The sequence below is a fragment of the Nicotiana sylvestris genome, chromosome 1, assembly GCF_000393655.2.
Source record: "Nicotiana sylvestris chromosome 1, ASM39365v2, whole genome shotgun sequence".
Taxonomy (NCBI): domain Eukaryota; kingdom Viridiplantae; phylum Streptophyta; class Magnoliopsida; order Solanales; family Solanaceae; genus Nicotiana; species Nicotiana sylvestris.
In genome coordinates, this window is record NC_091057.1 from 59,641,317 (window position 1) to 59,655,485 (window position 14,169).

Here is a 14,169-nt window from a genome sequence, read left to right on the forward strand (position 1 = left end):
TCCATGAAATAATTCCATAGAAGTGTGTTTTAGGTCCAAAAATCCTTACCTTAACGAAGTCCCTTGATTCCTCTCTTCAAAATCGCCCAAAGCTCCCAATTCCGAGTTCAAAAATGGCTAAACTCTTCAAAAATCGCGAAGGATGAAATATATACATTTTGCCCAGGCTTTTCCACATTTGTGGTCCAAAACCCGCTTCTGCGGTACCGTATATGCGGTCAAAACAACCGCTTTTGCGGTCCCTCATTTAATAGCCAGAATCGCATCTGCGGCTTCGTAGATACGACCATCTTGACCGCTTCTGCGGAAACTGCTCGCCAAACCAACTTTCGCATCTGCGGCCTCCTCCCTCGCACGTGCGGCACCACACCTGCGGTCCCCAGACCGCAGGTGTGAAAACACCAGAAGTAGCAATTTTCTGAAATCTCTCAAGTCCCAAATCTTCCCGTTAACCATTCGAAATCACTCCGAGGCCCCTGGGACCTCGACCAAAAGCACAAACATGACCCAATACCTTATTCAAACTTGTTCCAATCATCAAATCACCTCAGACAACATCAAATCTACCAAATCACATCGGATTCAAGCCTAAGTTTCTAAAATCTTCCGAAATATGCTTTCGATAAAAAATACAACCAAACCACGTCCGAATGACCTAAAATTTTGTACACACATCCTAAATGACACAACAAAGCTACTGCAACTCTCGAAATTCTATTCCGACACTTATATCAAAATCTCACCTATCAACCGGAAATCGCCAAAATATCAACTTTGCCAATTCAAGCCTAATTCTACTCCGGACCTCCAAAACTCATTCCGATCACACTCCTAAGTCATAAATCCCCTCCCGAGGCTAACTGAACCATCGAAACTCACATCCAAACCCTCTAACACAGAAGTCAATATCTGGTTGACTTTTCCAACTCAAACCTTCTTAAAAGAGACTAAGTGTCTCATTTCTTACCAAATCCTCTCCGAACTCAATCTAATCAACCCGATCATATAAAACACGGATAAATAAGAATAAAGAAGCAGAAATAGGGGAAACGGAGCGGTAATTCATGAGACGACTGGTCGGGTCGTCACATCCTCCCTAACTTAAACAAAAGTTCATCCTCAAACTAGTCAAGAAACATACCTGAAGCCTCAAATAGGTGAGGATATCTGCTCCGCATATCTCGCTCGGTCTCCCAGGTAGCCTCCTCCACGGGCCAACCTCTCCACTGCACTTTCACTGAAACTATATCCTTAGGCCTCAACTTCCGAACCTGACGATCCAAAAAAGCTACTGGCTCCACATCGTAGCTCAAATCATCATCCAACTGAACCGTGCTGAAATCCAAAACATGAGACGTATCCCCAATATACTTTTGGAGCATAGAAACATGAAATACCGGATGCACACTCGACAAGCTGGGTGGCAAAGCAAGCTTATAAGCCACTTCTCCAATCCTCTGAAGCACCTCAAAAGGCCTAATGAACCGAGGACTCAATTTCCCTTTCTTCCCAAATCTCATAACACCCTTCATGGGTGAAACCTTCAACAGGACCTTCTCGCCAACCATGTAGGAAACATATCGAACTTTCCTATCAACATAACTCTTTTACCTTGACTGCGTTGTACGAAGCCTCTCCTGAATCACCATAACTCTTTTACCTCTCCTGAATCACCATGTAGGACACATCTCGAACTTTCCTATCAACATTAACTCTTTTACCTTGACTGCATTGTACGAAGCCTTTCCTTCACCTTCTCCAAAGCATCCTGAACCAAATCAGTCCCCAATAGCCTAGCCTCACCGGGCTCGAACCAGTCAATTGGAGATCTACACCACCTCCCATACAAAGTCTCATAAGGAGCCATCTGAATACTCGACTGGTAGCTGTTGTTATAAGCAAACTCTGCAAGCGGTAGAAACTCATCCCATGATCCTCTGAAATCAATGACACAAACACGCAACATGTCCTCCAATATCTGAATAGTATGCTCGGACTGCCCGTCCATCTGAGGATGAAAAGCTGTGCTCAACTCCACCTAGTACCCAATTCTCTCTACATGGCTCTCCAAAATTGCGAAGTAAACTGAGTACCTCTATCTGAAATGATGGAAACCGGAAAACCATGCAACCGAACAATCTCCCGGATATAAATCCCTGCCAACCGCTCTGAAGAATAGGTAGTACACACAGGAATGAAGTGCGTGGACTTGGTCAGCCGATCCACAATCACCCAAATAGCATTGGACTTCTTTAGAGTTTGTGGAAGTCCGACAACAAAGTCCATAGTGATACTCTCCCACTTCCACTCGGGAATATACATCTACTGAAGTAAGCCACCCGGTCTCTGATGCTCATATTTCACCTGCTGACAATTGAGACACCGAGCTACAAATCCCACAATGTCTTTCTTTATTCTTCTCCACAAATAGTGCTACCTCAAATCCTGATACATTTTTGCGGCACCCGGATGAATGGAATGCCGCGAGCTATGGGCCTCTTCCAGAATTAACTCCCGAAGCCCATCCATATTGGGCACAAAAATCCGGCCCTGCATACTCAACACCCCATCATCACCGATGGTCACATCTCTGGCATCATCATATTGAACTCTGTCCCTAAGGACAAACAAGTGCGTATCATCATACTGGCGCTCTCTGAAGCGATCATATAAAGCAGATCGAGAAACCACACAAGCCAATACCCAACTGGGCTCCGAAATGTCCAACCTCACGAACCGATTGGCCAAGGCCTGAACATCAACTGCAAGGGGTCTCTCCCCAACTGGAATATATGCCACACTCCCCATACTCACTACCTTTCGGCTCAAAGCATGGCCACCACATTGGCCTTCCCCGGATGGTACAATATAGTGATATCATAATCCTTAAGCAACTCCAACCATCTCCACTGTCTCAAATTAAGATCCTTTTGCTTGAACAAATGCTGGAGACTGCGATGATCAGTGAACACCTTACAAGATATGCCATACAAGTAATGCCTCCAAATCTTCAATGCATGAACTATGGCAGCTAACTCCAGGTCATGGACGAGGTAGTTCTTCTCATGGGGCTTCAACTGACGAGAAGCATAAGCAATAACTCTACCCTCCTACATCAATACACAACCAATCCCAACTCTCAAAACATCACAATACACAGTATATGAACCTGAAGCTGATGACAAAACTAATACTGGAGCTGTGGTCAAAGCTGTCTTGAGCTTCTGAAAGTTCTCCTCTCACTCGTCCGACCATACAAATGGAGCACCCTTATGAGTCAACTTGGTCAAGGGCGATGCGATAGATGAGAATCCCTGAACAAACCGACGATAATAGCCTGCCAAACAAAGAAAGTTACCACTCTTTGTGGCTGAGGACGGTCTAGGACAACTCTAAACCACCTCTATCTTCTTCGGATCAACCTGAATACCCTCGTTGGACACCACGTGCCCCAAGAAAACCACTAAACTAAGCCAAAACTCACACTTGGAGAATTTTGCATAAAGCTTCTCCTCCCTCAATCTCTACAACACAACTCTCAAATGCTCCGCGTGCTCCTCCTAACTACGCATATACACTAGAATATCATCAATGAAGACTATAATGAATGAATCGAGATAAGGCCGGAACACGCTGTTCATCAAATGCATGAACACTGCTGGGGCATTGGTCAGCCCAAAAGACATCACAAGAAACTCATAATGACCATATCTGGTCCTGAAGGTTGTCTTAAGAATATCTGAATCCCTGATCTTCAACTGGTGATAGCCCGAACGGAGATCAATCTTGGAGAACACTCTTGCTCCATAAAGCTGGTCGAATAAATCATCAATGCGAGGAAAATGATACTAGTTCTTAATTTTTACCTTGTTCAATTGCCTATAATCAATGCAAATTCTCATTGTGCCATCCTTCTTTTTCAGAAACAGAACCGACACACCCCAAGGTGACATACTAGGCCGAATGAACCCCTTATCTAGGAGTTCCTGAAGTTTCTCCTTCAATTCCTTCAATACCTGTTGATACATATATCCATGGTTTCTATATTTCTCAGTGTTATTTCTTTTCTGTGTTGATAACTTTCAAGTTTATCTTCATAAAATTCAATTTCATTTTCTATAGTTAATAAAGCTTTATTACGTAATTTATTATATCTAATAATATCTTTGCAGGTTTTAATATTGTATTTAACACAATCTATTTTTCTATTTATGTTACTGAGGTTTTTAAGAAGTTTCCATTTCTGGGTATTATAGAATCTTATATAATGAAAAGTGTTATGTTTCATTTATAAAAAGATTTTATTAACTTGATATGTGATCATTAGTCTGAATATAAATCTAGTTCATATAGATCTAATATATCTATTTCATGTGATACAATTAGTTCCGTAAATGCTTGTTCCATTACATATATTATTTCAAAAGTAACTAAAATATCGTAAATTTTTCTTTTAACATCGTTATTAAGTCTCTTAAAGATATATAACATAAGTATTTTGTAGTCAATATTTTCTTCTAATAAATACGTGTGGTTGTTCATTTAGATTTATTATTTATCCTTATCATGTGTTTACTAAACATATTCCCTCTAACCTCTTTGTTTATCATAGAGTTTATCATATTTTAATAAGTTATACTGAACAATCTTTTCTGGTCACTACCATGTTTTTCATGCTTCAATCATTTACCCTAACAGCGCCTCAACTCTGTGTACTCCCCTAAACGGCTTCCTTGCCTACTGGTTTCCACTTTAGGATGGCATAGTCTGGGCTTAACTACTCTCAGCATTATTAGACAGGCAAACTTTCTCAAGATGTTCTTTATAACAGTACTATAACATGATAAACAATTATGATATTCAAGAGATTATAAGGAATATAAGAGTTTAGTTAAACATGATTATGAATAAACTTACCTGGTTTTGTAACTCGTTTGAATGCTCCATAGCTTTCAGAAGTTTGTATATAATCAGATATTTTATTGAGAGAAGATAAGAGAGAGAATGTGAGTATGAGGATGTCTGAGGATGATCTCTTCTCTTCTGATTTACAAAATATATAGAAAATTTAAACGACTCCTACTGTTCATGAACGACCTTTACTGTTCATGAATGTGACTCGTACTATTTACTTTACGACTTTTTTACATGACTGTTACTATTCATGAACGACCTTTACTATTCATGATTATGACTCTTACTATTTACTTTACGACTTTTTTACATGACTCTTACTATTCATGAACGACCTTTACTGTTCATGATTATGACTCTTACTATTTACTTTACATTTTTTGTTTTCAATAGCTGTCTTCTTCTTTTGTCTTCTTGCCGATACCTTTATTCTAGTTGGACTTCTAGTACTTGGTTATCTTCTCCGTTGCATTTCGAACATATGTGGTCTGGATATTTGTATCCCACTAGTTTGCAGTATCTTGTCAATAACTCATTAGAAATAAATTCCTTCTTCAAGGCTCTTGTAGTTGGTTGTGCTTCTGGTTTTAGCAATGATAAAATCCATTTTTGGACTTCTTCCATATCTCCTTGTCGTAGTTCTTTTGAATTGGCATATATCATTAACTGGTCTCTGGAATAATAGCTCCAGATAGCATTTCCTTGTAGATAATTGTTAGCTAGTTCTTGAATAATAGTTGCTATACCAATTATTCTTTTGTTGGCATAGAAACTTGGTATCTCCATTTTCTGTATCTCCGGTTGTTTCTCTTATTTCTTCCGGTATTATCATATCTCGTGTTAGTCCTATCTTTATCACCTGTATAATGGGTTTTATTTCATCATATAGTATTTCAGCTGGTGCTGTATAGAATTTGATGAAGAATAGGTTGCCTTTTGTAATTCTTTTGAAGGTGACAAATGCTTTGTATAGCTCTGGTATTCCAATTATTTCTTCTCCGTCGTGGGTATATACGGTGCTGAGTAGTCCGTAGTTGTAACATGTCTTTACTAGGTTTGCTTTTGTTTTTGGTTGGGCTATAAGCCTATTATATCCCTGTAGTTTTTGGGTTACATAATCTTGTGTTGGATCTGTAGTAGTTGTTGATCTAGGGTTTAGGTTCAGAAATGTCTGGATTTTATATATATTCTCAATATATGTTTGAGTAATATGGTTATATACCTTTTTGTTGTGGTGTAGGCTATTAGCATAGGTTGAAGTTTGTGGGGCTATAACTATTGCTTCTCTTGGCTTTTTTGATGTAAATGGCTTATCAAATACGGTATTTAGGTTTACATTGATATGTGGCTTTTTGCTAACTTGTTTGCTTGTACCTGCAGCTGTATATAAAGCAACTGTGTTATGGGTTTTTTGGAGTTTCCCAACGTCTCCTTCTACCTCTGGAAGTTTAGAGTCTTCCGATCGACTTAGCTCCGCATTTTTATAGTCATGCTGCTGACTTTCTAGCTGTTGTAATCTTTTTCCCATACTCTCCATCTGTAAGGATAGAGTAGTAAGGATTGTAAATATGTCTTTTGATTCTTGGCTTTCATCTGTTTGGGTACCTTTGTCTTGATAGGTAGTCTGCAATAACATTCTTGTCAGTTCGTATTACTTCAATTGTAAATGTAAAATTTTGTATATTTAATACAAGTCTCCTTATTTCCTTTGTAGTTACTGAATCCTGTACTTTCCGAGTTATCCACCATTTTACTTGTGTATTATCTGTTCTTACTATAAATTTGTTATAAACAATATATGGCTCAAATGCTAACAAACATTTATATAATCCAAATAGTTCTTTCCTATTTATTTCCCATTTTAATTGTGGTTCCGTGTATGATCCGGAATAATATCTACAATGGTGTTCAATTTTTTCATTATCATATTTATATTTTAGAACTCCTCCGTAGCTGTGATCACTAGAATCAGTTTCTACAATATATGTAAATTGTTTCTTTTCATCTGGAAAATATAGTTTTGGTAATTTTTTACACATATTTTTTATCTTCTGTATATGTATTTTATCTTTTTCGTCAAAATGATATTCTATGTCCTTTTTTAATTTTTTCTGTAATGGTTTTAAGTTTTCTGCTAATTTAGGAATATATTCTCTTACTTGGTTAACCAATCCTAAAAATGATTGTAACTTCTTTTTTGTATCAAGTGTTTCATTCAAGTTAATTATTTTTTGTACTACATGGGTTTGCATTTTTATTCCGTTTTTATCTATTTGTATACCTAAAAATTCTATTTGATTTTTCATTACTTCTGCTTTCTTTTTACTTAAACTTATTCCTGATATTTCTACAATGTGTATGAATTTTTCTAGTAGTTTTATATGTTCGTTTTCTGTTCTAGAATATAACAGTATATCATCTATATATATTATACAATTTTCTAATTGGTTAAAGTAGTTATCCATAAAATGTTGATATCTACCTGGTGCATTTTTATATCCAAATGGTAATACATTCCATTCATAAAATCCTTGTGGTACTGTGAAATGCTGTTAACTTCTTAGATTCGTCTTCTAGTTTTAAATGGTAAAATCCTGATTTACAATCAAACTTACTAAAATAGTTATATCCTTGTATTTGTCTGATTTTTAGTATTTTATTTGGTATCGGATAATTATATGTTTTTGTTTTTGCATTTAAATTTCTATAATCTATAACCATACGGCTTTTTCCTCGTTTTTGTTCACTATGCTTATTTACTATAAATGTCGGGCTAGTATGTTTACTATTACTTTCTTGTATGTACTTATTGTCTAATAATTCCTTTATATGCATTTTAAATTCTGTTAAATCATTAAAGTTGTATTTTAAAGGTTTTTGTGTTACTATGCTATTTTCATCTATTAGTTCAATCTTTATTTTTGTTTTATGTTTTTCCCATCCTTGGAGTGGATTATCATTATATAGTAATTCTAATTTATCTTGCAGTAGTTTTATTTTATTTATTGAGAAAATGATTATCTCTATATTATGGTTGCTTTGTATTACATTTTCTAATTTTTGGGTAATCTTTTCACTTCCTTTAATCCAGGGTGTTGTTTTTCTTACTTTATTATTTACTCTTTTTGCTCCTAATTTTTGTTTACACGGGGTAGTAAACCACCAATGTGTTTTTGTTATTATATGTGGGTATAATTTATCTAAAAATGGCATTCCTAATAATATATCTTTATTTGTGAATTCATAACTATATATTTCTTCTATGGTTAATATTTTATCCCATATTTGTATCTTTATATTTCTTGCTTTGTATGTTATCATACTTCCCTCATTATTGAATCCTGTTACTACTATGGGGTTTTTTAGCTTTTCCCATTTACTTTCTGGTAAACAATTATGTCTACACATGTTAGCTTCTGCCCCTGTATCCATCATAGGTGTATAGTATCTATTATAATATCGTTCTACTATTATCTAGGCAAGTATGTATATCTTTGGCATTATATCAAAGTTCTTTTTATTATTATTTTCTTATTTTCATACCTTATCGTTAATTGTCTATCTTCTAATTTGTATGGTTTGACTTTTTCTAACCATTTTATTCCTAGTGTAATGTTTTTATCGCCTTGATATATTTTAAAATTTATTAATATTAGTATTCCTCCAATAATTAATTCTTTAGTTGTTTCTTCGTTTTTTCTTAACGCTTTTGGTAGTTCTGAATTTTGCTGTTCTATTGTTACTATCTCTTGTTCTGGTATTAATTCCCTTATAACATAATTCTCTTCCTGCCCTGTATTTATTAATATTAAATATTTTCTTTGGTCCATTATTCCCGTTATATAATAATGATGTGGGTTTATTTCTTCTATTTTTTGTTCTATTAATTTTTGTGGAGTTATATAATTTATTCTTCTTGATGTACTTCTTGATGTACTTATTCTTGATGACGTTTCTGGCATTTCGTTATTTGTTCGTTTCGACGTGCTTAATCTTTCTTTTACTATTTCTAAATCTTCTTCCATGTCCATTTCCGTATAACTGTAATCATTGTTGTCTATAACTGATACTATTCTTTCGAATGGATTTTCTATTTTTATTTTATTTATTTTATTTTTAGCTGTTATCTTATGTTTTGTTGTTAGGACATATAGATTTTTACATCTTGCTGTGAATATTTTACTTCCTGGTGCTAATTCTATTCCAGACATTTTCCAGTATAACACTAATGATTTATCTATATTTTTATCATCTATTGCTACTGAATAGTTGGCACTTACTATAAATTTAAATTTTTGGTATATTAAGTTACCTCTTACGGCACTTATTATACTCTTTTCTATAGGTTGTACAATTCTATCATCTGCCAAGTATATTTCTATAGGGGTATCTATTCCTTCCCTAAAACATGCTTTTATTAGGATCTCCGTTCCTCCTAAGTGTACATATTTTATTGGATTTTTTGCTTTTATATCTTGTATTTCTTTATTTAGTAGTCTTTTATTTAAAATTGGTATTTGTGCTTTACCTTTGATGTATTTACAATCTATTATATGTTCTCTTTGGCTTACTACATAGTATTCTTCTTTTTGTCTTTTAAACCAATTCTTTATTGTTGGTAGAGACCAGGTTCACTTATTAGGGAAGGGTAAGATTTTCATAATCCTAACAGCTTGTCAATGCGAGCAGTGATCGCTTCTTGATCTTGCTACACTTTCTCTTGTAGCTGTCCATTATTACCCTTTGAAGAGGCAATCTCCTCATTTATCATCTTACTCCCCTCCTTGGATTCCTTCATATCACTTATCAACTGGGTGATTAGTCTGTTTCTCTTAGCACCTTGTTCCTTGTTTAGAAGGTCATACGCTTGCAATGTTTCTCTATCAAACATATCCTTTTTGGTCTTCATTTTCCTGATCTCACTAGATCATTAAAGTGATCATAAACTTGAGTAAGTAAAAACCCATAAAATAGTGCATTTTTTCCCTTAGACTAAGTGGCTATACTTGTCATTACTTGATTATAAATGATGACACGTTGAATAACATATTCTTGTCAATCATTTCCATCATTGCCAAATCCAGGAAAATAGACCTATTGGAATTTGATTGAAACTTGTCACAAACCCAATACTAAATACAATATCTAGTCTACTTGTGGTTAGATACAGCAAAAAATCTTTTATAACCCTATATAATTTTTCATCAACAATAGAACCAAGTTCATCCATATCCAATAAAGTGGCAGTGGCTACAGAAGCATCATTTATCTTTGCATTATTCATATCAAACCATTTGATTAGTTTTTTGATGTACATTTCTTGATTTATCGTCATTCCATTCTGAGTTTTCTAAACTTGTAGACCAAAAAAGAAATTTAGCTCTCCCATCATGCTTATCTCAAACTCACTTCCCATTAGTTTTAGAAACTCTTTACACAAAGTTTCATTAGTTGCACCAAAAATGATATCATCAACATTGATTTGGATAATTAACATATTTTTATATGTCTTCAGAAAAAATGTGTAGTCAATTTTATCCCTTATGAACCCATTCTCAAGGAGAAATTTTGACAACCTCTCATACACCATACCCTAGGTGCTTGCTTTAATTCATATAATTCCTTGTCCAATTCGTGTATAATCAGATAACTCATGGCTTTCAAACCTTGGAGGTTGACATAAAAATACTTTTACCTTTAGATACCCATTCAAAAACACACTTTTGCCATTTATTTATTATAATTTACAACTCGTGTAGGATGAGTATAAGGAACAAAGTAAGAGACTCCAAGAAAGCAAACTAAATCATAGATACGAAAGTTTTCCTACAAAGGGGTTGACTTCAACAACCCATAAGGGACGGTTTGCCAAGCTACACAAACAGTTAATTTGTTTATAGTCGCAAAAGTTTTCCTACAAATGGGCTGGCTTCAACAACCCATAAGGGATGGTTTGCCAAGCTACACAACTCAGAAAACTTTTGTACTATAACCAACGTTAGCTGTTTATAACTCAGAAAACTTTCGTACTACAATAAGCTAACTTTCAAAGAGTATTCTTACTCTGTTTTCATACATGGACCAGCCTTTCCATCCATTCGAAAGAAGGAATAAGAGGGAAATTTAGAAAGTACTCATATGTAATATATCACAAAAGATTTACAAAGGTTACAAGATGATCTTCCAACTACTACAAGGCCTCCTTTATATAGGACTAGGAGGTTATTACAAGACAAACTTACATAGTAAAATAAACCTATCTTACATGGCAAACTTATCTACATATGGGTCCTTCTTGGCATGTGAAGGACTTTAGGCAAAACAACTAAAAAGCTCCTGAAAACATGTGAAAGTGGTAGAATATACATGGTGTAGCATGTGAAAGTATGAGGGAGCATGTGACTACCTGTGAAAGTAGGGTGCTGCATGTGACGAAGCATGTGGAAGCATGTGAAAATAAGTGGAAGTGGGGCCCGGATAGTATGGAATGATGTGGGAATTTGTCTTAGCATGGGTAGGATATTTTTGAGGGTTTTTTGGTAGGCAATGTAAGACTATGGTGGGATTAGCAGGGATTTAGATAATTATCCTACATTGATTCTAGGGTTGTCTTCTAGGCATCTTTTCAAAGACCTTGTGTAGTAATGCCTGGAACTTGACGGTCCTTCTCCGCTGTGTTCTTTCTCCTTTGGATTGAGAGATGTAATCCACAACTTTAATCTGGAAATGTCGTGAAAGATCTTTTCTCGGATGACTTCGTATAGGGTTTGATATTCCTTTGCTGCTTTTCGGACTCTTTCCCAGTGAGGATGAGTGATGGTATAATTCCATCTTGCCCAATCTTTTGGCCATATCTCTCTCGGAATGCACCTATTTTGCTGGAAAAGGATTCTTTGTGCTTCGCTATATTCTTCCTCCATTGATAAAATGGATACGGGAAATTTCCACCAAAATGATGCCTCTGCTTGCGTCGGACTTTTTCATTAATGATTTTCACTGGACTATGGAACATGAATATCTTTGTTGCGTAGGAATTGTTGAAATATTTCATCCAATATCTTCTAGGCTTGAACCATAGTAAAAATACTTTAAGAGCTGGTGCAATATTATCAAAATCCTTGAAGACGTTGCATTTGAATTCCATGAAAATATAATACTTATGGCTTAGGTACCAGAAAAATTATAATAGTTCTTGTGGAAAATACTTAGCTTGAGCTATGAATATATGGCAGAACGAATATTCTGGATTGACCCCATATGGCTTGAGAATGGATCCTCCATGTTGCCGGAAAACTTGGAGCTCATAATACGTTCTTCTTTCCATAATAATTGACGGATCAAAGGGATCCATGAGGTTGAACAACTCCGGTAGATGATCTGTTGGTCTTAATGAACTTGTTCCTGGTGTATTTGAAAGCCGTAAGATGTGGCTAATTAGCTTTTGCTTTGACTTCAGTTTTGCTGGGGAAAATCTTTTTGAGAATTCTTCCGGTCGAGACAGAAAATCTGCGAGAATATTATCTTTTCCTTTCACGTGCTTTACTTGAAACTTGTATGGAGAGAACCATTGGGCCCATCTGAGAATCTGAGGATTGGGAATAATTTTTGAATTTATCTGGATCATTTTTGAGAAGGCCTTCATATCCATCTCTATTAGAAATTCTGTATGGATAAGGAATTCTTGATTCCATTCTTTACTACAAGAATTTCCTTGAAAGTGGAGTGATAATGTTTCTAGGCATCTTTGAACTTTCCACTGGCGTATTCGCATATTTTCCTCTAACCATGTTTTTCTTCAAATAGAATAGCACTCCAATATTCATGGCTGCCATCAGTTTGCAGTATCTTCTTTCCATCTGAAGGGATGTAGAGAGACTTGACACTTTTAGATATCTCTTTTATTTTTTTGACTGCTTCATCATGTTTCTCTCCCCATGATGGAGCATTTTTATTGAGCATTTTTGTGAGCGGTGAAATGTATGAAGAGATATTTGGGATGAAATCTCTTACATAATTTAGTATCCCCAAGAACTCTTGGATCTGCTTTGTTGTGAAGTTGGTATCTGGAAATTTGAGTAATTCCTGACATATATGTGGTCCTGAACTGTATTCACTTTGGATAAAATGCATTCCGAGAAAATCGATCTCCTTTTGAGCAATAACCATCTTTTTTGCAGAAAGCATGATCCCGTACTGTATTACCAATGCCTTAAATTGACGAAGCAAGTTGATATGTTCCTCCAATGTATCACTAAATAACAGGATGTTATCTATATAAACTAAAGAGGTATGGAGGATGGGTTGGAATATTTTTATCATGGCTTTTTGGAACAAAGAGGGTGCAGTTTTCAACCCGAAGGGCATGACTTTCCATTGGAAGTGATGTTCGGGGATGCAAAATCCCGTTTTTGGTCTTTTCTTAGGGTGGATTCCCAATTTCCAAAATCCAGATTTTAAATCAAACTTGAAAAAATATTTGGCCTTGGCTAAGTGGGAGAAAAGGGTGAGTTTATTTGGGATAGGAAACTTATCATCTTGGAGGAAATGGTTAAGTGGTTGGTAGTTGATGACTAACCTGAGTTTTCCTCTTGTCTGTTCAGCTCTTTTGTTGACATAAAAGGCTTCACATGGCCATTGAGAATCTGATGGCTCTATCAGATCAAATTCTAAAAGTTCTTCACATTCTTTCTTTGCAAGCTGATGATGGTCTGGATTCATCCCTGAATGGCTGACTTTTGTTGGATTGATGTTTTAATTCTTCTTGAAAGGGAGCTTGATAAAAAACTCTTCGTTTTTTCATAACGGGTGTTTCCTTTTCTTCATGAAATCCTTGTGGGATTCAGCGCATGAATGTTCAATGAGATTTTGCTCAATCTCTTTGATTTGTTCATCGTCGGTGATTTGGAATAGCCTCAGAATCTCAGAATAAGGTCTGAACTACTTTTTAAAATCTATCCCATTAGCCTTGATCTGGAGTTAATCTCTAAGTTGTCTGTAAATGTCAAACCCAATAATTAGATCCTTTCCTGGTACATCAGATCCTAGCAGCTTGGTTCTGTACTTCAATCCTGGAAAGAACTCAATTGTGACTGGGTGCTTTGTAATGACAGTTGTGGTCAAGATTGCATTTGATGTAGTGTTGAAATCCTTAAAATGCAGCACCCATTGATCTTCAGGGAGAACAGCATGATTTATGAGTGAAGAAGCAGCTCCGGTGTCGATGAAAGCAATAACTCGAGTTGGTTTATCCCATTT

At 35.8% G+C, this 14,169-nt stretch overlaps 1 protein-coding gene across 1 annotated transcript; it reads right to left on the reverse strand.

The window, feature by feature from the left end:
• Window positions 1-12,693: 12,693 nt before the first annotated feature.
• LOC138870264 (uncharacterized mitochondrial protein AtMg00860-like) lies at window positions 12,694-13,632 on the reverse strand. Its single transcript, XM_070148060.1, has 2 exons — window positions 13,490-13,632; window positions 12,694-13,165 (listed from the first exon to the last, which is right to left on the reverse strand). The coding sequence occupies exons 1-2, from the start codon at window positions 13,630-13,632 to the stop codon at window positions 12,694-12,696; spliced, it is 615 nt and encodes a 204-aa protein (XP_070004161.1).
• Window positions 13,633-14,169: the final 537 nt, after the last annotated feature.

Excerpts from the sequence above, each read along its gene's own strand:
- LOC138870264 (XM_070148060.1), bottom strand. The coding sequence starts at position 13,632 with ATGAATCCAGACCATCATCAGCTTGCAAAGAAAGAATGTGAAGAACTT. Across the intron at positions 13,166-13,489 it reads CAGACAAGAGGAAAACTCAG|TGATACATTGGAGGAACATA; the intron begins GTTAGTCATCAA and ends CCTGTTATTTAG.